Source organism: Macadamia integrifolia, chromosome 1 (genome assembly GCF_013358625.1).
Source record: "Macadamia integrifolia cultivar HAES 741 chromosome 1, SCU_Mint_v3, whole genome shotgun sequence".
NCBI classification, from domain to species: domain Eukaryota; kingdom Viridiplantae; phylum Streptophyta; class Magnoliopsida; order Proteales; family Proteaceae; genus Macadamia; species Macadamia integrifolia.
This window is the reverse complement of record NC_056557.1, coordinates 28050495-28074104: the sequence shown is the minus strand read 5'-3', so window position 1 is coordinate 28074104 and position 23610 is coordinate 28050495. Positions and strand designations below refer to the sequence as shown.

At 37.5% G+C, this 23610-nt stretch overlaps 1 protein-coding gene across 7 annotated transcripts in view; it reads right to left on the bottom strand.

Annotated features, from left to right (window-relative positions):
- The window catches only part of LOC122082652 (phospholipase D delta-like), a 56319-nt gene that overhangs the window by 24387 nt on the left and 8322 nt on the right, over window positions 1-23610 (bottom strand). For all 7 annotated transcript variants that reach the window (XM_042650352.1, XM_042650358.1, XM_042650375.1 and 4 more), the window contains 4 exons: window positions 14260-14535; window positions 14088-14156; window positions 13728-13875; window positions 8576-8724 (listed from right to left, as the gene is read on the bottom strand). In XM_042650352.1, coding sequence (XP_042506286.1) covers window positions 8576-8724; window positions 13728-13875; window positions 14088-14156; window positions 14260-14535 — 642 coding nt within the window. The remainder of the gene's footprint in view (window positions 1-8575; window positions 8725-13727; window positions 13876-14087; window positions 14157-14259; window positions 14536-23610) is intronic.

The window sequence follows — 23610 nt, the reverse complement described above, 5'->3', positions numbered from 1 at the left end:
CCATTGCGATCTCTTAAATTCAATGCAGTTGTTTGTTGCTAACTTTGCTAAGCTTCATGTCCTTATTCAAGTATTTGAGATCCAGAATCTCCCAAGTTTTCCTTTGCTAATTCCAATGTAGGTGCACAACCAAACACATCGTTGGCACCAATTTCGTGAGAATCCTCAGGATCACAACCGAGCACCATTGCTGATCCCAACTGAGCACCGCTGTGCGAGGATGATCATCCCCTGCAGAGAATCCCAAGGTTCATAGTCGTGCACGACTGCCAAGGTGGACTATCCGCACTAATTTGTTGAGAATCCTTAGGATCATAGCTGAGAACCGCTATCGATCCCAGCTGAGCACCGCTGTGCGAGGACTATCCACACCAACTTTTTGAGAATCCTTAGGATCATAGCTGAGCACCGCTATCGATCCCAGCTGAGCACCGCTGCACGAGGACTATCCACACTAACTTTTTGAGAATCCTTAGGATCACAACCGAGCACCGTTATTGATCCCAGCTGAGCAGCGTTGTGCGAGGATGATCATCCCCTACAGAGAATCCCAAGGTTGACAGCCACGCGGCTAGAAACTCAAATTTTGGCGTCACACAGTTTGGGCATTACCTCTATATTGACCAACTGCGGCAGGTTTTCAATCATAGTAGCATCCACACACTACCTGATTTCGCATGTGTTATCGATCGACATTTCCTACCTTTGGTCTTATCACTCGTTTAGCATTTGCATTTGTACCCCCGCCATCCTTAAGCCGGATGTCGGCAGTACATTGCTCCTGGTGACAAAATGGCATGTTCTTTTCTTTGCCTTTCGACCGTTACACAGGTCTCGGTCAAGGAGGGGCAATCTGTAGACACCGAATTTTGTCACCCTCCGGTAATGATGACAATATGAAGAATTACATATTGGATATTTTAGACTTGGAGAATTTTCAAACTTAGAAAATGACCATTTTTTTTCCTATAAACTTTCAAGAGAAAATGTTTTCAAAAATTAGAATTTGATGTTGTGGATTATTGTTGTTTATCCCCTCAAGTCGGACATTACACTTTGATGCGAGAACTATACGAATCGACGCTCGATTCTCTCTTTCATTATATGATCCGGATCCCTATTTTATGCATATTTTCCTAAATGTTCCCAGTCGAGACTACAATCGTGCCTCACATCATTGGATAGTGCTCGGACTGAGCTTTCTAACGATATATTACACGTCAAATTCTAAAAAACGGTTTGAAAGATATGACCCCCGAAAGTTGACTCCAAAGTTCGGTATCAGATTCCATTCCGAGCAACCAGGGAGTGCCATGTGGCGCACAAACCCCTTTGTCTAAAAGCAAGCCTTTTGGACAATTCTCCCTAGTTTTTTAGTCCCACATCGGAAATAAAAGAGAATTGTCTCAAGTCCCAAGGCTATAAGTATAGCACTTCCTCTCTTCCAAAGGAAAAGAAAATTTGGGAGAAGGAATATGGCCCCATGAAGGTTTTTGCTAACTCTCTCTCTCTAAATAAAGAATCTCTCCAAGTATAAAATTTTGAATGTGTAATCCTTCCTTGAGCCGGGAGACCTAGTCCGGTTCGGTTCGATTTTGGGCTTGAAGCAGAAGAGTTATCTCAACTTGTTTCTTGATTAAAGTCGGGTTTAAGGTATTTTTCTTCTCCTAATTGCAATTTAGAACTAGTTTATCTAATTTAATAGATTAGTTTCTAATTTATTAATAATTGATTTATTTAGATTAATTATGTTTAATTAGTTTCAGTTTGGTTCAATACGGTTTATTAGATGTGAATTGATTTATTCCGGTCCAATTAAAGGTATTTAGGTTTAATTGATTCTTTTAGATTAAATAGGTTTAATTGGTTTTTTTTTAACATGTTTACTTAGGAAATTTGATTTGGTTTAGTTTTTTTTCATAAATTGTTTTTTGTTCTTTTAATCTAGACCCTTAGATTAGGATCTCCGCCCTAACCTAATCCCCATCTCTACTCTTCTTTTTCTTCTCCAAACAAACTGGCCGCCTCCTTCCTTTCTTCTTTCATGTCTGAACTTCTTTTCTCTCTCTTTTTACAAGGCCGAATCTTCTCCACCCCCTTCTCCTTCCTTTCTTTTTCCTTAACAAAACCTGCAACTTCTTCTTCTTCTTCAACTTCTTTCCCTTACTGAAACCTAAACCTGCAACCCATCTTTCTCTTGACCGAAATCACCATCCAGCCCCCTTCTTCTTTTCTCTTTCATCCTTTCCTTTCTCTCCCCCAAACCTGAAACCGAAGGAACACCCCCGATTATGTCACCAGGCTGATTCATTTTTAGGATTTCCAGGGGTGTTCTAATGTTTAAACTGGGTTTGGAGCAGGTCCAGTGAACCCTTTTTTTTTTTAACACCATCATCGGTTTTCAACTTCAATGAGATTAGAGCCCTTGTGTTTCAGCAATGGCGGTGATGATTTCTCTCTCCCATTCTCTGGTTTTTCTTTCTTCACCCAGAGCTTCCTTCTTCTCCTTCACTTCTCCTTTTCCTCCTCTTCTTTCCCTGCCATCGCTGGAACCCTTAAACAGCAGACACCAAACCCTTGCTCTCCCCCTTCTTTTGTTCCTCTGAAACCTGAACCGCACATTCCCATCTCCATCTATTCTCCTCTTTTCTCTCTTCTTCTTTTTCTTCTTTTCCCTGTGGCTGAATCCTACCTTTTCCTTCTTTCTCCTTGACCCAATCTGGAAATTAATCAAACCTGCAATCAACCCGGTTCTGAATCGTTTCTTTTTATCTCAGATAGTGGGTTCTTTTGGAATTAACGTGTGTTTAATTTAGATTTAAATTTGAATGTCTTGCCACATTTGAAATCATTAGATTTAGATAGGTTAGTCAATGTCATGTCGGCCTTGCTCAGTGTTAATTAACATGTCTTTTTTTTATATACTTGATGATTCGATGTCAAAAAGCTTAATTTATTTTAGGATTAGCTCAAGATAAACATAATTAGGGCAATTAGGTTTCATAATTTATTTAATTAAACCATAGGTTCAGTTTAATCTTCCTAAACTAGATTAGGTAGACTAGTAAAATGCTTCCATTTAATGTAATTAGCCCATTTAACTTTTCTAATTTAATTAGGCCCCATTTAATTTAAAAATCTTTTTACCAATTAGATTAAGTAGGATTGCAATAATTTATTTCACAAATTACTAGGGAATGGGTTTAATCATTTTAATTAATTCAATTTAGGATTTCATAAATTCATTAATCGACCATCTAGGTTAGGCTCAATTAATCGAGTTAGTTCAATTTAGGGTTTCACAAATTGCTCAACTAATCCTAGGTCTAGGATTATTTAATTAGCTTAATCTAAGACTCATAATATATTAATTAAATCATTTAGGGTTTTTAATTTTTAATTAGCGTAATCATTTCATTATTTGCATCATAACCTAACTAGCATAATTTAGACACTTGGCTTAGGGTTTTCACATGTCATACTTAGATACCTAGTTTAGGGTTTTCAGTGACCTAGATTTAGGACTAGTTAGTAGGGTATAAACAAATTTTGGTCAAACAAAAAGAGACCGGCCTTAGGGCCGGGGCAGACTGGGTGCCTAACATCTTCCCAGTCTGTCACTTGACACTTGTCTAGAATCTTGGTGTAAACCAGCCTTATCCATCAGAGTCATTAGTCTCTCTCCCTTGATTGGGGGAGACATTTATGGGTCCTAGACCCTTTCTAGGTGGCGACTCCCTTTTACCCATAACGTGTATCCCCCCCTTGGCATTTGATGACCAGGGGATACTATCTTATCTCATTAGGGTCGAACCCTAGCGTGTGTATACCCGCTACGTGCCATATCGCGATCCCGGCGGAGGTCTATGATACCTACAATTCCCTATGCTATATTCCTTTGACAATAGGGGTAAGGTGTTGGATAACCTATTGTGGTATGTTCGATGAACCTTCCGGAATGCCACACCTGTGGTACGATGTGATTGTTGCCAGAGGCAGGAACTTGTCCGGCATGGACGATGGACATACCGATGCCGTGACTTTCAGGAGGGGGTTATCAGGGGTTTGCTGGGTGACCGATAGCCGCATACTGGGACCGATAGGCTCCTAATCACGGCTAGGGCTTGTATCGCTACGTGGTCGATGGTTGTTCAGAGACGAGGGACACAGCCTAATGTGCCGTAGTAGCAGTTACCAAATTTAGTTGTGTTGCTAGGTGGATAATAAATAAATGAATTGCATCACGAGCATCATGGACTATGTGTTTAATTTCTATAATCATGCATCATGAATTATATATGTGATTGCCTTTGCTTGGTTGTGTATGAACCCCACCCCTCACTGAGTGAGTTGGAAAGCTCACCCCACGTATATGCCCCCTTTTAGATGATGACTCAGGTATAGTCGTGCCTATGGCTTGTGACTCTTTCCTTCGAAGCCTAGTACGGAGTGAGCGACTGGTGGATGCTGGAAGCTAGGAAGCATAACCAGGATTGTGCCTGTGATGTTTGTGCATAAGCGGCCCCATAAGGCATTGGGCATATTTTTGTTATTTTGATACAAATTTGTGGATGGTATACTTTTAAACTTGATATGTATAAGTCTCGGATATTTATAAACAGATAAACTTGGTTATGGATAATTACATTATCATTAGATGTTCCTCATTTATTTATGATTTGGCTTTATTACTCTGATTCAGCTGCTATTGTTTGGTTTGTGTTGTGAGATTGTGAATCGTTAAGGTACTGCCATCAGAGATCCTAGTGGGTTCGTAAGATGTGTAAGCGTCTTACTCACACCTTCGGTATTCCTACATGGTAAGTTGGGTCTACTGGAAGTGGCATGTGACAACACCCCTTATCCGTAGGGGGTTAGGTATGGACTAATCCCGAATGATGTGGCTGCCTGATCAGTAGTGCACTTGTGATGAGATGTGTGGTATCAGTTATAGATGTGAGACAGGATACGACGTTGAGATGTGTGGTATCGGTTATGCCTGTGGATATATTTATGATACGGGGCTACCTTTTAGAGGTTAGTTGGGGGATTGAGGCTCTGACCGTGACCCGTTGGCTCTTGCCTGCAGCGTAGCTTGTATACCTGAGGCCCAACATATAGGGTAGGGTACGCCACCAACGTTGGTAGCACTTATACCCATAGGTGATGAGACCTAGTAATGGATTAGGAATTTTGTATAGTTAAATTAAATGGACTCATGAGCATCATCTTATAGTGTGGAGCATGCATTACATATGGATGCATGTGTTAGATTATCCCACCCCTCACTGAGCATTGCCAGTGCACACCTCTTTTTTCTTTGATCTTTAGATGAGGAGAACAGTCACCTACAGACTACTAGTGTTGAGCATGATGCTATGGCTATGGACCAATTGGCTGGTATATAAGAGTATAATGATTTCAGTCATGGACCTGATTGGAGTGCAATGATTGGACCAATTGGCTGGTATATAAGAGTATAATGATTTCAGTCATGGACCTGATTGGAGTGCAATGATTGTGCATATATATTTTTTATGACTGATGTTTATGAATATATATATTTTTTTTGTGTATATATATATATATATATATATGGATGATAGTTTTTTATGGTTTAGACTAGAGGTATACATGTTTATACTTGGATCACTATAATAGAATGGACTATTGTAAATAGCTTGTGAATCATTGTACATATGATATCAGATATCACTTAGATGCACTGGATGAGTATGAATTATTTATTTGATTTCATATATCCGTTAAATACTCTGATGATCATGACTTCTAGATATATGTGGTTATGGTGTTGCGAACTCTCTTAGAGTTCGATCTTCGGGAAGTATCAGGCTGACTGGATGAGATAAGGTATCCAGTGCCGGTATACCTATGCCAAGAGAAGGCAGGGTGTGACAGAAGCAATGTCCAAATTCTTTTCATAATAGCATCCCAACTAATGCTGCTTAGGGGATATATTACCAGTCCATGATTGACACTATAGGAAGGGCTAGCCCACGAGTGAAGGGGCCCACTCTATGGTAAATGATAAATGTTTATTTGCCTCAACAAAAGGCATTGGGCAAGTATATTAATAGCTTGAAGACATCATGGGAACAATATGGAGTTAATGTGATGTGCAATGGTTGGACTGGACCAGTTAGACATCATCAACTTCATGGTGTATTGTGATGGAAAGACTATCTTCTTACAGTTATTTGATTCATCCAATGAGAAAAAGGATGTAATGATTTATAAAAATTATTGAAAGAAGTTGTGATGGAGGTAGGCCCAGAGAATGCTGTCCAAATTATTACGGACAACGGGAATAATTTCAACTTAGGGGAAAGACTGATGAATAGGAAAAGCAAGATGATCCACCTTTTATGGACACCATCTGCATCCCATTGTATAGACTTAATGCTTAAAGAAATAAGAAAAGATCTTTGGTAGCTCCTCTAGTTGAGCCGGAAAGACAAGTGACTACATTTGTTTATAACCATGGGTAGTACTCTTTACCGTTATTGAAAGATAAATGTGGTGGGGATTTGGTGAGGCCACGCATAACTCGATTTTCCACTAACCACATTGCACTAAAGAGCTTTCAGGACAAGATGGTTGGCCTAAGATCCATGTTTTCCAATGAGGAATGTCATCTACAAGACTTACCACGGTAAATAAAACTAAACCAAGGTAAATATAAAACTAACTATGGTCAGCTCAATAGATAACATGGACTCCATGGACATCTAGATGAGGAGCTTGACTGAACTCTCAGAGGCTTGAGTATAGAGAATGGTATTCAAGGAGAGCAGTTGCATGCACATCAACCATATATGGCACGGGGAGTACAGGTTCATACTATAGTCATTATTAGTCAGTTTGGTCAGTTTGAACATATGAAGCCAGAGGCAACCTCTTTCCCCTCTGCCTCTGAGTATAAGGTCAGTCACACTCCACATTGGGTCAAGTTTTGTCAAAAGCATCTTTGGGATTCCAGCCCCCATCCATACATACCGGTGCAGGTTCCGATGCAACAGCCACCATCCAATAGTGGTGGAACTCAATCGAGTTCATTATGTTTTATAGATTTCTTCCCAAGGTTAGGGTACTTCCAATATGTTGATGATAATGTTTACATAGCTTCCGTGGTAGACTTCGAGTATTACTTTTGGCATACTATGACATGGCCAGCCTTAGTAATTCAATCAGAGCAAACATGATTCGACATCAATAACAACAATACGGTGGTTTGGGTGATACGGCCAGAAACTGATTTCAGGACCAGCCTACTAGGAGTCTAGGTCTCTAGGATCAGTCTGATGTATGAATGTATTATTGTGTCATGTACTTATGTCATATGTGACTATGTGCATGTGACTCATTTGCATCAACACTCATCAATCATCCATGTTAAACAATTAACAAACTACTTTTGATGTCTTTTAACTCCTTATGCTTATTCACACTTTTAATTGAATTATATGTGTTCTAAAAGTATTAGATGTTGTGTGAAATAGCCTAGGGTATAGTTCACCTACGCTATAGACTATTTACTTAAAATTCGAAGCCAAAGTACCATTTCAGGTTTGATTGTTAAAAAAAACTGAGGTTTCCACTATGTTTAGAAGGTCTAGAATAGGGTAGTTGGCAAGTTTCAGGGGCTAAAAAGGGCATATGGCCTATCCAAGTAAGTTATTCCCTATCTGTCCGACAGTTAAAATAAACAAACGAATAGTCCATAAAAAAAAAAAAAAAAAAAAAAAAAAAAAAATGCTTCAATTGGAATTCTTCCCAGCTAAGTTGGCTACATTTCCAAAAAGGAACAAAGGAAAAGAAAGGGGGTTCTCTTTCTTGAGATAACAAGCATCATGTATAATGGTCTTGCTTGTAAACTTTATCATGCCAAGGATCTTCATAACTAGAAAGGAGAGGATCAATACCACTTATCATGAAGAATAATGAGGTAATTCCTCAGTAATCCCCATGTTTCATCATCAGAATAAAATAAGAAAATTCCTCAGTAACCTCCATGTTCTTGGTCTGTTTGGGATCATTCCATGATCATCCCAAGTCAACCTCATGTGACACTCATGCTTTCCTTGCACAGTTAAATTGCTATTTACTCAGAAGGTGATAACACTTATGTATTTTATTGATTATAGGATCATTATAGCTATAACAACATTCCATAAAAAAAGTTTGGCTACAATAAATAAACCTCCATTTATAATTCCAGTAGATGCCCTATTGAAAATATGTTTTTCCTTTCATAGAAAAAATAGAGTGTAGCATGAGAAATGGAAATGCATACACATTCTCCAGCTTTTGAGGAATAGTTTATTCTCTTCAACTTTTATTTCATGAATTTAGTGAATGTAAACTTGTAAATTATATGTTAATGACCTAGAATAGAAATTTGAAGGGTTTAAGCTAACCTTACTATCAAGGAGATGTTTTTTGAAAAGATGCGATAGTTAGTTATAGCCATTTGATATTATTTTATATAGATCAAATCTCATAAAAATGCTTGAAAATTAATTTTCCCATTGAAAAAGGAGGAAAGGAACTCAACCTGCCAGTAAAGAATTTCTTGCACAGCAGCACTGGATGGGACACCCTCAGGCCACATTGGTATTACTATATACACCGAAAAACGTTCATTCAAAGCAATTTTGCTAGCAATTTTCAGGGCTATCTCCATAGGCACTAAATTATCCGCACCTGTTTAAACAGTACAACCAAAGCCTTAAAAAAAAAAAAAAAAAAGCTTATTCTTTGCATGCACATGCACTACGCATATACACATGTATCTATTTGAGAGTATTCATTGAAAACATAACATCATAACAAATCATTGATTGCAACAAGAGACAAAGCTTTCCTTCAAGCCACACAGAGTGTTGTCAAACCATCATGGCTCACTGCATTACATTGTTACGAATATTGCTTGCGTAATAAGAATAAGGCCCTTATAACATATTGAGAAGATGCAAACCCCAATAATAGCATATAGTCAGAGCACAATCATTTCTCCTCTGTGTGCTGGAATTTCAAGAGGAGATGCAAGCAAAGAAGAAGATGATCAAGGATTTGAGAAGCACCCAGATCACAAACATAAGCCTTGGATAATAGTTCACAGTAAATCAAGAGCAACTAATTTTAACCATCTAATCAATCTAAAATTAATCAGCAGAAAGATACAATAATGGGAATCAACATTTCAAACAACATCAAACTTATTGCCATAGTGGTAAGTAAACCTACTAAGCCCCAGTGGTGGGCTGCACAAGGTCTACAAACCCAAAGGTTTTCTACACTACTGATGAGTTCCATGGCCTATGTATAAGGTTTTATATACCCAAATACAGTTTCTTTGTGGTTCATAAATTAAATTATACAGGAACTTGGATTGATTTGACTGTTTGACCATACATCTTGCTATGTAGTATTTTTCTATCTGTTATAGGGCTGCTACATTATAGAAATTCTTTGTTTAGAAAATTTGATTTGCAATTCATAAACTGCAACATAGTAGGCAATTAGTATGATTTTGGCAGGCCCACGTTATAAAGGATAGCCACCCATTATTGGTCAAGTTCAATCCCGAATGAGCAATGTGACGGCATCCAAACCTAAAGCCCGGGATTCATAGTGGAGAGGCCCTTCCCAAGGTTAAAAGCCCAACAACCGCATACTACTTTACCAATGTGGGACTAAACACCCTTCCATTCTTGGCCATGGAGCAAACTCACTGCTTCAACTCCCCCTCCCCCCGCTTTGGGCCAGGGGCCCTTACATGGCCAATGCACAAACAACCCACTTTGCGGCGTTGATACCGTTTGACACTGTCCATCCCACAAGCGCATACTTCAGGGTGAAGAGTCACTTCCCAAGGTCATAATTCTAGCCGCTTCACACTACCAGACTGATGTGGGAGTAAGCACCCCTCCGATTCTTGGCCTTGGAGCACACTCACTGCATCACAATGCCCTATGGGAGTATGGGTCAAAGTGCATTGAAAGTTATAGAAATTTTTTTTCAAGCCACTCTGGTAAGGTTGCTCCATTGCAATCTAGTGGTCACGGGTTTAAGTTGGGAAACAGCCTCTCCACAAAGTGGGGGTAAAGCTGCATGCATAATGACCCTCCCAAGACCTGTAGTGGCAGGAGCCTCACGCCCTGGGTACACCCTTCTTCTTCTTTTTTTTAACCAAGCCACTAACCACTTTTTTCTTCTCTTTTTCATGGCAACCAGCATGGCACTAACCTCTATTATACATAACGAAGTTTGATGCCATTTTCTAATTTCATACACAAACTTGAACCATGTTTTGACCCTTTTTACAATTCATATTGGGCTGAGACTCTGCAACCCTTAGAATCAATAGGTCTTCAAATCGTTCATTTGAATAAATTGAAACCCTTCTTATTGGTTGATCATGATACTTCCCAAAAAATCAAAATTCTTGATCAATGGAGAAATATCAACATTTTTTCTCAATAAGATACACCAGGGTGGTTGATTGACCCATTCCATACTACAAACACTCATGGGAAATCCTTTCCTAACATTGATTCTATTTCTCATGATATCCCAATGATCAGAAATTGGCTGAATTCCCATGAAACATTTCATAGAAAATGTCATTGATATCTTTCTTTTCTAAAAGCAAATTGAGCTTCAATTCAAATATAGAAATAATCCACATTCCACTTTGTTCTATTGTAACAAAGATTCCATTTATGTGGAAAAGGCCCGATCAATATTATGATCTACATGTGGGCAATTCCCCAATATCTTGTTCATTTGCAACAAAATATTTACTTTTGGCGTCGGTTAAAAAAATCTTTTTTTTTTTTTTTTCTTAAAAGTATACTATTTCACTAATTGAGTCATAGGTATCTAACATATTCATACCTAATGATTTTCCACAAAGTGGTGACAAAACGTATAACTTGATTCATCGGTAAGATGGGTGTGGAATCCTCAATAACATAAGACTCACCCATGTTCATCATTTCTTGTTATGTGGCAAGTTGAGAATGTTTAAATTTACAATCTATAATCTATCCCTTAAGTCTTTTCTACAGAATTTTAGTTGCTAGAATTTCTTAAGGCCAAAAGTAACCCTAAAAGCCGCCATTCAATCGCTACAAATCCTTAAAAAGTAAATCTAGATTTTTTTTCTTCTAAATTCTTGATGGTTATAGCATATTAATGACAAAAATACAAGGGGGTAAAAAGAAAAACTCATTTTAGAACTATTCTTATGGATTCTGCAACCAAGTTTTAACCAGGATTTTTTATTTTTCAAATGTCCAAGAATTGTGTCATATTAATTGGTAGATTAAGCAACTGTCATATCACCCTACCAGCACCAATCTTTCCTATCTCTCACCTATGTTCTCCCTTACATCCTTTACACAACCTAGGCATCCAGGAGCAGTATGCCTCATTTAATGTAGGAAAGATGACTGCCTTCCTCACGTAGGCATTTCCTAGGCGACACCTTGGACGCCTTGGTCCGACTTGTGACTTGGGAGGTCGCCACATTGTATGGTATTTTTTCTTTTTCATATTATATGAAATTAATTTTAATAACCCTATTATTGGTTTGGGTATAAAATTATGAAGCACAATGCAATACATGGAATCATACTTAGATAGTTACATCCTCTATATTCCGTTCCTTAATTATATGCCATTATTCTCATAGTTTGTTGCTTTGTTTTTTTACAACTTATTCAATCCTATACTTTGTTTAATATTTGTTGGTTTTCTCATATTAGGGCATTGATAACACAACTATACATTATTTTTCATTGATACATTTACATTAAATCTATCATATTACATACTATCATAATTATATCATTGTGGCATAAACATTACATATAATACATGCTAGGGCACCTAGGCAACATCAACCTAAGTGGTTACCTTGTCGTGTAAGCACCCCTCCGGCACCTTGCGTCGCCCATCCGCCTATGGTATTTTAACCCTAACCATCGCACTTTCATTGATCATTAGCCCTTGCCACCATCTCACCTTCAAAAATCACTAGCGCTTGCCATTTTGGGAATGTTTTCCCATACTTTCTATTTCTCTTCCCTTACTAGAGAATGGACTACACATCTCCATTCAAACCCTAATTTTACCCAATCAGAAATCCACCAAACTCTGATGGTAGTTACAAAATGAAACCCTAAATTTCACAACTCTTAGTACTTAGGAGTTAGGACTCTCAGCTTTCTACAGCAAAGGTTTAAAGATCCTAATTCTACATCAAATCAGTGTAGACTGTTGGAGCTTTATTATATGGTTTTCCTAAAGATCTTATCCTTGGGCAGTGAGTCTCCATTGAACTTTTCCCTTGGGAGGTTTGACTTCATCCAATGGCTATAGATAACCCTTCTCTTTTCTTCTCCTCCATCCTTTTTCCCTCCTTCACCTTATCTTGATGTATATCTTTGTCCTTCCCAATGGCTACGATTAATACAACCTTTTTCTTAAAAAGACCATAAATGAACCATCTTCCCTTGGACCTTCAGCTTTGCTTGCATCATAACAACATGTTCTTTTTACATAACCTGTTTAGCTCCCATTTCCAAACATTACTGTCCTCAACTTGATTTAAGGAGGTAACGATCAATATAGAACATATGAATTGGTGAGAGACACCCGTTCTCAATCACAAGAATAATTCCTAGCCTCAGAAGTCTGTATCCACAGAAACTTAAATAAAAATCTAAACGATGTCATTTTAGGAACTTGTCTGACAACACAAATGCTCAAAACTCTCGGTTCATCCCTTTCCTTGCCATAAAGTGTTTCCCTCTTTATCAAGTTATTGTATATTGTTGAAATACCGTATCGACACTACCCTTAGGAAGACTGGCCTCAACGCCCTTAAGACTTTTTAAGAATCTCGTGAGTGGCGAGCCGGCATCGAGAGGCTGTAGGATAAAGTTTCGTTCTAACCCCAAGAGGATGCTTCAAATCCCATGTGAAAAATCTTGTCAGGCTCAAAAGTGTCAAGTATAAATTTGACAATGATACCTTCTTTCCACTCTATTTTTGGTAAGGATGATTATAATTCCTTGAAAACTTTGAATGACTTATCTGCCTGATAATTTCTGCAAATGATCACCCCTGACCAAACGTAATGGATCCTCCTGCGAAACTTGCAAATTAAAATCACATCTCTTGATTATTTTTGTAATGATCATCCCTAACTAGAAGGAAAGGTGCCTACAATAGTCTATAAGCCTACAGTATTCTAACTTATTAATGCTATTAAGCAACTTAAAAGAAACTCAGTTCCATATGAATGGCTCAGATCATCTCTTTAAAGTTCCTAAAGAACCTTTATGGCGTACTAGGAGCATGGATGTATAAAATCTGCATCCAGTTTACTGCAAATTACAGAGAAGAAACAACCTTCAAATTAACATTTGAGACTTTGCTGAACAACACTTAAATCCGATCTAGTGCCTTGCATAGACATGTCGAATCTCTATAACATCCAATAGAGTATAGAAATCATGGAAATGGATTCCGACATCAGCAACTAATAATGGTGATGATTGTGGAAAGCTAAACATACCTCACCAAAAAGCATCATGACAACCTAATTAAAAATACTTGTGATCTGTTACTTTTTTACCCAAATATATTTCTGCAAAACCAAAATATAAACATGTGGCATCTTGACAAACACTAACCTGCATTTTTGTATGATGGCCAGTAATAAGAAGAACCGAGGAAATACTGATTCTCTATGTAAATAAAGTGCTGTGCTGATCTTATTGCTTTCACATATGCAGAATGTATGCTCTTGTCTATTTTCAGGTTCTTTCCACAAATAAGATTCTACATTAAAAAAAAATGCATAAATAAATAAGAAAGAAAATAATACTATAATATAATTTAAGATTCAATAACAACTCTTAATGCTGAAATAAACCTAGATGTGTAAACTGAATTGGTGTAAACCTGATCAAAAAAAATTGAAAGCAGATAGTGAGCTCCATAGAGCAGTAGTAGACATTGAATAAGCCAAGTCCAAGGGTATCCATCCTAACCTGTGCCTCAGCTTCTTGAACAACTTTTGGGAATCCCTTCACTGATCCTGAATCGATTGACCGAAATACCTAGAAAATTAGAGTGTCAAAAATCAAGATTTGAATGTATTTTTAGGCAGATTATAAAAAGTAAAAATATAAAATTTGGAAAGAGAGAGAGAGAGAGAGAGACCTGGACATGCCAACTCTCTGGATCGCCTTCCTTGGAAACCCAGACATTGTGATCACCATCAGGATCAGAAGTAGAGGGATTGAGTATCCATGAAATACGTTCTAGCTTTATCATTGCATCATCATGCCAATGTGTGACTTTCTTTATCCCAAAATTTTTCCACTTTGTAGCTTTTCTCCATCTTTGCTCAAAATTTGTCATTATATCATATGCAGCAGGACCCTCAATTTTACAATGTAAATCATGCCAGGGTTGTCTTGGTCCTCGGGAACGGGACTGTGAACATTACCAGGAATAGCGCTGTCATATATAAAAATCTTGGAGGGAACATTCTTCAAGATATTTTCTGAAAGTATTGCTTTGACCATTAAAAAGGTCAGGAAAACAGTGAAACACAATTATAGAACTCAAAAAATGTGCACTAACAGTTGTTAAACATGGGACAGCAGCCACCTAATTCTTTAACAAGAAGATATCCAGAAAGAAAACAACCCAACAAAGCGATACTACAATATGGCTGTTGGGCAACTGGGAACTACCTATGTTTCTAGTTATCTCACTTATTCTCCTTTGTCAACACTGAAAAAGGAAAGATAATAAAAGAGGGGGGGGGGGGAATAAGGTGCGAAGAAGAAGAGACTTGACATCCGTATCTAATTTTCTATGGAGATGACTAAAGTCTCACATCATTTAATGGATATGAAAATATTATGCAGATTCAATGCCAATTGATGATTTGAATAAGTACACCCTCCCACCCAATTCAATAAGTACAACCTTCAGTTCCAGAAATGACAATTTGTAATGGTACAAACTTCTTTTGGCATGTCCTGTTGGGCCCTTGGCCAACAATCTTGCATCCCAATAGGCTCCACCCAATTTAAATTGAAATACTTGGGGTGATCTGAGTGGTAAATTTCACTACGGTGGCCATTGCAGTTTGGTTCCAAAATGAAAATTTTCAGTACTTCGATAGTTTCAGTGAAATGTTTTGATGATACCTTTCAATTATTTAATAAATAAATAAATTAAATATGTCGAATCTGAATAAAATATCATAACATACAACATTTATAATTGTTAACAGTATGAACAGGGAGAATGCTTGTGTGTTCTGACTCATCACATAAGCACTTTATTTATAATAAGCAAAACAGAGTCATAATAGGAGTACAAGCCAAAAATCATAATCCAATTACAAGTACATCCCCCATCTAGCCGCCCTAGTCTAAATAGGGTCAGTGGAGGGGGGAAGTCCCAATATGCCCCTACAACACAGTAAACACCAATTCTAACACTCCTCAAGTTGATGTATAGATGTCACACATACCCAACTTGACTAAACTAGGATGAAACATCTTTCCAACCAACCCCTTAGTGAGCACATCTGCTAGTTGATCACCAGACTTCACAAAAGAAACACCAAATCAAGCCAACATCCAACTTCTCTTAGATGAAGTGTCTTTTGATCTCCACGTGTTTGATTCAGTCATGTTGTACTAGATTATGAGTAATATTGATAGCAGCCTCGTTATCAAAGTAAAGCATCACAAGAAGACGAAAAGGTACACTAGTATCATCCAAAAGTGTACGTAACCATAATAACTCACAGATCCCCTATGCCATGGCACGAAATTCTACTTCAGCACTAGATCTAGCCACCACATTCTGCTTCTTGATGCGCCAAGTGACAAGGTTCCTACTTTCAAAGGTACAAGAATCAGAGATGGACTTTCTGTCAAGTGAACCAACTCAATCAGCATCTGTATAAGCTTCAACTCAGAGATGATCATAAGGAGATAAAAGGATCAATTTCCTAGAGTTGACTTCAAGTATCGCAAGATATGCATAACTGCTTCCATATGAGAGGTATAGGGATCATGCATAAACTGACTAACCAAAGTCACAGCCACAGCAATATCAAGTCGTGTATGAGAGAGATATATCAGTTTCCCTACCAACCATTGGTAGCGGCCTTTGTTAACTGGTTCACCCTCCTTTTTCTTGAGCCGGGTACTAGCTTCTATAGGAATATCAGAAGGATGACAACCCAACATACCTGTCTCAGATAGTAGATCAAATATGTACTTCCATTGATAGAGAAAGATATCTTTTGAAGACCTAGAAATTTTAATCCCAAGAAAGTACCTTACCTTTCAAAGTTCGTTTATCTCAAACTCTTTGCCCAGAAAACTCTTGAGATGATCAATCTCAATACTATCATTTCCTCTTACCACGATGTCATCCACATAGACAATGACTATGGTAACTTTCTCACCTAACCTTTTTATGAACAATGTGTTATCCATGGTTCGAAATCATGGTGGGAAATTTCGGTCTTTTTTTCTTTACTAACACGAAACAGCCTACGAAATGAAAAAGTATTAAGTTTCAGTCAAAATTTCGGTATCTCGCTGAAATTTAGTGTAACATTTCAGTTTCTCACCGAAATGTTACAACCCACATGCTATTTATACATCATTTCGTGAGGAGTAGAAATTTTGACTCCAACTCATCTGTCTCAACCCAACTCGACTGTAACTTCACAAAATCAGTGCATTGCCAAGTTGTTTGCCACATCATCACATCTATTCCAATGAAGATCACTCCAAGTTGAAGATTTACACATTTCCAAGCCTGGAAAAGGTAAACCACTTTCCCCAAAACCATTTTTTTGAAATAATAACCTAAATACATGTTGTTTGGAAATTGGGATATTGCCATTTGGGACTTTTAGATTTCAAAGTAAGACAAGAGTGGAGGACTTTAGTTGGGACTTGGGAGTTAGGGAGTTGGATATTATATTACTCTAGTGTTCTAAATATTAGTTAATTAACATTGAGCTATGTTTTGATCATGGCTTGGATGCATTATTTACTTATTTTACTATCATATTATATCTTATTCTAGCAATATTTCATAAAATCTCCAGAGCAGCTTGACGGTTGCTGCCAAACAAGGATGCAACTCTAAAACAGTGCCATGTTTTGATATTGTTTCAAATTTAAGTTCTAAGCATGTTTATTAACCTTAAAACAAGCTCTCCACCAAGTTTCAGGTCATAATATGACTGTTTGACCACTGGAACAGGCAACCAAGTCAAAAAAAAAAAAATGTAACTCGCCCATAGTCAAGGCGTCGCCTAGGCGACAATCACCTTGTTGCATTATATGTCGCCTTGTGTTTTCGCACTTATTTATGCCATATATCATTTAAGTAAAGGTTTATTTACTTAAAGATATTATTTATAAATAAGAAAATAGCCGCTATTTGAATCCAATAAAAATAGTTTAAAAATCAAATTCCAAAAAGATAAAAAGTCAACCCCCTAGTCTAAGAACAAAAACTGGATTTTGGTTATAGGGGCGATTTTCAACTTTTAAAATGCTGAGGATTTTCTCAATTATGAAAATTTTATACATCCTATCATGTTAAAACATTGCTAAAAACCAAATGCCTAATAAAATAATCTTTCGTTTTGAAATCCATAGAATTATTTTCATTCAGGCAATTTAATAGCATTCGTGCATTTTATAATAAGTTTGGCCGGAGCATAACTTTGTCATTACAATTCAGATTTAAGTAACCTTAAACTTGTTGGAAAGCTAGTTTTATGTTATACCTAATACAAAAAGTCTCATGTAAAAATAAAATCATTTGACTAGTCAAACTTATTGTAAAACAAGAGCACTTCTCTAAAAGTTGATTTTTTATAACTTAATGTGACTTAATGTTGATTTTTTATGATTGGATGTGGATAATGTTGATTTTTAATGACTTGATGTGGCTTATGTTGATTTTTTATGACTTGATGTGGCTTAATGTTGATTTTTTATGATATAAGGTATATATATCTTACTAAATAATGTTAGAAAATATAGTCTCCTAGTTTGCCTCAAGGCAGGCACCTTCCCGCCTAAGTGTATAAATAGCCCTCTACCTCCTTGGTTTGCCTTGGCATCGTGACAACTATAAACTAGCCGATATTTCGGTGGTTTTCAAACCACCGAAATACCGAAACGAAATGAGATTTCAAACATTGGAGTGATCAACATTACTCTGTTTATAACCCACAGATGTAATAGCCTGGTGTAATCTTCCAAACCACACTCTAGGTGACTGCTTCAAACCAACAAGAGCACGCTTCAACTTACAAACCTTGCCTTAACTTCTTGTACTAGAGAAACCTGGTGGAATATCCATATACACTTCCTCATAGAGCTCTCTATGGAGGAAAGCATTATTTACATCAAGTTGTTGGAATTCCCATCCTAGGTTCCCAGCAGATGATAGTAACACTCGTACAATGGTCAACTTGGCAACTAGGGCAAACATCTCCTAATAGTCAATTCCATATGTCTGAGTGAACCCTTTAGCCACAAGCCTTGCCTTGTATCTGTTCCCAGAATCGTCGATCTTCTATTTTACCACAAACACTTACAACCAACAGGTCCCATGTAGCATTCTTTTTTAAGGCATCCATTTCTTCTTCCACTACGACCTTCCATTTTTTATCTAAAAGAGCTTCTTGCCAATTCTGAAGAAAACAAGTAGAGGAAAGAGAAGAGACAAAAGCACACTAGGAGGGAGAAAGGGAATCAAATGAAACAACATGAGATATAAGGTGTTGAGTACAGGTCCTAGTGCCTTTTTATGAGCAATAGATTAGTCAGAGACAGAGATTATACTTAAAATATCTGGCTCAGTCGGTTCTAGATCCAGGGCTGGCGAAGGGATATGTAAAGGTGGTGCAGTAGTGGTGATGGTCTGAAGTTGCTTATTTCTGATATGTCTCCTATGATAAACTTGAAGAGTGCAGCAATCAATTTGTCTCTGGAATTCATCAATGGTTCTCTAGATTGGAGTCATATCCCCCTTAGTTTGAACAATAGGAATAGGAGTCTCTGCCATAGGATCTGTCCCTCCTTTATATTGTGAGCATAAGGAGCAGAGGAGGATCCTCAAGGGAAGATGATGGGTACACTGGTGGAGCAAGTAGATTCAGAGTCATCTCTTCTTCACTAATTATACTAGACTACCCCTGAAGAGGTGTTAGTAACCATGAACCATTGTTACCATAGTACACAAGGTAGGAGGATGGTAGCACTTGTATCCTTTTTATGTAGGAGAGTAACCCAAAAAGATACACTTAATACTTCGAAGTTCCAATTTTCCTGATGATTCCTAGCATCGCAAGCACGCCCAAAAGTCTTTGGAGGAACTAGGAAGGATGTATCCCTAAAAGAACCTTAACATAAGTTCGAGAGTTGAGGACACGAGTTTGCATGTGATTGATTAGGTAATCCGTTGTGAGGACAGCATCACTCCAATGCAGAGATGGAACCTATCTAGCAAACATTATGGCTCGAACAATATCTAGAAAGTGCATATTCTTGCATTCAGCTATCCCAATCTGAGTAGGAGTGATGACACAGCTTGTCTGATGAAGAATACGATGATCAGCTAGGTATTTTTTAAACTGACCCTCCATGTACTCTGTTCCATTATCACGACTGAGAATTTTCAGAGTGGCATTGAACTGAATCTGAATCATTTTATAACTGCTGAAAACAACTAGACCCTTCACTTTTGTGCTGAAATTATATATACCCAAGCAGTTCTAGTGTAACACTCAATAAAATTTCCAGAAATAGATGTCAGATGAGAGGACTCCATACATCAGAGTGAACCAAATGGAAATAGAAGAGCTTCTTTTATTTAATGGTAAATAACTGGAACGAGTCTATTTATCCAGAGTATAGGATTCACAAAAAAATTCATCCTCAGAATATGGTTTAACTAAATGTGGAAATAAAAGAGACAAGGTCCCAATTGGTGGGTATCCCCAATGACAGTGCCACTGATTCAATTGAGAAGAAGCAGTGTGTAGCTGATGAGGAGTAGTAGATATTGCAGCCGTAGGGAGACAACCATCATCAAGCAAATAAAGACCACCCTGCACCTCACCACATCCAATTGTCTTCCCCATTACTAGATCCTGAAAAATGCAATAGGAAGGAAAAAAGGTTACTTCAGAGTTAAGGTCCCTGGTAAGACTACTAATGGATAGCAAGTTAGTAGTAAAATTTGGGATATATAAAGTTGAAGACAAAGTGATAGAAAAACACTTAATAGAACCCTTTCTAGAGACAGATGATAGGGTGCCATATGCTACCATAACTTTATCATTGCCTGAGGTGGGTAAATACTGGTGAAATAAACTAGAGGAACTAGTCATATGATCAGTGGCACCAGAGTCAATGTTCAAAGGAGTGGAGACGACCGATGCACAATGACCACCAAATAAAATACCTGAGTAAGCAAAATTGGAACCTAAAGTGACTGAATTGGCAGGAGTTAAAGAAGGTAGCCTTGAGCATACTTTTAAAATCCTGGAGTTCCTCCTAGGAGTCAAATCTCAATTGCAGGTGCAGTGTCCACAGTCTTAGCCTGATGGGCTTTGGTTTTGGATCAGCCAAGAGCACGCTTTGCCTCAAAATCAGCAGGTTTTCCATAGAGTTTTCAACAGTTGGCCTTGATATGGTATGGCTTGTGGTAGTGTTCACATTTAACAATCTCTTAGTGGTATCACCAGCTTGATTAGCTCCCTCAGAGGTAGTAGTGGATCCAGTCCGTAAGGCTAATTTTTCAATAGTGGCAGTTTGAAGCAAAGAGTTACGACGACATTCCTCCATATAAACCAGGGCAAAGGACTGCTCCAGAGTAGGGAAGGGAGATTTGCTAAGCACCTAAACACGAATCTAATCATACTCAACATTCAAACTAGCCAGGAAATCGTACACCCTAATTTTGTCCACATGTTTGATGTAAGCAGTACTATCTTCAACATTAATGGGATGATAATCTGCAAAGTGGTCCAATTCATACCATAGAGTTTGAAGTTCAACATAATATTTGAACATAGAGAGTTCCTATTGGGTAGTGGTACGAACCTTCTTGCAAAGATCAAATACCAGAGCATCATTCCCTAGTTGCCCATAGGTTTCTTTAATACCATCCCAAATCTAAGCACTATCTAACGGCAAAAACCGTCTAGAAACAGATTGATGAATAGAACTAATTAAAAAAATCATTACCAAAGAGTCATTAGTGACACATTTATCTTAAGAGGTACATTGAACAAAGGGTTTCTTTAATTTTTCCTATAATATGTACAATGAGACCTCTATTAACAATGGTAAGATAGGTAGATCTGGACCAGACGAAGTAATTAGTTCCCTACAATTTCACAGATCTAGCCCTAAAAGACATATAGTCATTATAACTATTTCCATTAGATCTAGAGATTATAATAGTTACTTTGGACATGATTGAACCAGTAAAAAATCGACAATGAGTGAGAGAAATACCAGATCTTCAAAACCAGCTTTCAAAAAAGGTCCATGGACTTGGATCGAATTGCCCAGTAAGGGTAGTGAGGCACTCCACCAAATTAAATCTTATTCTAATAGATAACTCTTAAGATAGAGAAATTAGGGTTTTGGGAGAAAGCCCTAAATATCAAAGAAGAGGGGTGATTGCTCCAAAGACTTGGCAGATAGTGCCATAAGCCTGGTCGATCTCCTCTTCAAGGGTGAGGATGATCTCCTACAAAAATCAGCTAATTCTGAGGGATTCCCGAAAATCTATTTTGTCAAGGTTTTGGAAGAAAACCCTGATTTACAAAAATCGATGTGTTGATCTTCAATCTTGGAAGTAGTGATGAGTCCTTCTAGGTTGCCACACTTGATCTTTAAGAGGTAGAGGTGTGCTCTTTAAAGAGTTAGAAACCACTCCCTAAAAGTAGAAGAATAAAAAACCGCAGAGGGTGAAGAACCCTAATTTTCTTGCAAGGGTTTTGGGTTTTGGGTTTTAGTTCATGAGGTATGGTATAAGACAGTCACTAGATTCGTAGAAATCACCTTATTAGTGCTGCCCTATGGGAAGTTAACGAGACAAAAGTAGGAGAAGATGGAGACTAACAAAGGTGATGGAAGGGAAGGGGATTGAGGCTTGCGATTCTTGAAGGAAAGAAGAAGGGGTGGAAACTAAAAACTTAGGCTGCGTTTGGTAGTCATCCAGACACGTTTTTCCGTTCTATGGGAGCAATAAATTGTTCGGTGTCAATTTGGTGTTTTTCAGTTTTTGGGAACAAAAAGGGAAAGAAAAAAAAAAAGCTAGAAACACAAAAGATGGAAGACAAAACCTTGTTCCATCATTTCGGTTCCATTCCATATGCAAAAAAAGCGAATTAGGGTAATCATTCCTAAAGCTTGTTCACCAAACAACATTTTTTTGTTTTAAAATGGCATTTTGACACAGAAACTAGAAATTCTGTTTTTGGCATGAAACATCGTTCTAGAACTGAATGACTACCAAACAAGCCTTAGATCAGAAATTAAGCTCTTATACCATGTTAACAATATGAATAGGGAGAATTTTGTGTGTTCTGACTAATCAAACAAGCCGTTTGTTTATAATATGCAAAATAGAGTCATAATAGGAGTACAAGTCAAAAAGCATAACCTAATTACAAATATACCCCCATCCAGTTGCCCCACTCTAAATAGGGTCAATGGAGGGGGGGAAGTCCCAATGAGCCCTGCGGCACACTTAACCCCTATTCTAACAATAATGTAAAAGTATTGGATTGTACATCAAGAAGACATTGAAATGGGCAACAAAGTGGGTATATTGAAGCCAAGGTTCAAAATCTCGTTTCGTTTCGGTGTTTCGGTGGGTTCAGAATCACCCTCTCCGAGTTTTTTTTTTTTTTTTACTCGATTGACTGTTTCAATGGTCAAACAGCTATATTTTGACCTAAAACTTGGTGGGTAGCTTGATTTAAGGTTAATAAACATACTTAGAACATAAATTTGCAAAAATATTAGAACATGACATTGTTTTAGAGCTGCACCCTTGTTTGGAAGCAACTGTCGAACTGTTCTGAAGATTTTATCTGCTTCATTGCTAGAACAAGATATAATATGATAGTAAAACAAATAAATAATGCATCTAAGCTATGATCAAAACATAAATCAACATTAATTAATTAATATTTAGAGTACCAGAGTAATATAATATGCAACTCCCTAATTCATAAGTCCCAACTTCAAAACGCTATTTTTCCCTATTTTTTAAATTATTTTTTAATTATTAATCTATTTTTCTAACTTCTCTAAAATTAAAATAAATAATTACCGGCTGAAAAAATTTCACTCCGATAGAATCGTAGAACAACCAATGGTGAGTAACATATATATAATTGACTTCCATCAAAGGTATATTTACCATAAAAAGTAACAATTTATGGTAATGAAAAATGTATTTTTAAACCAGAAAAAAAAAAAA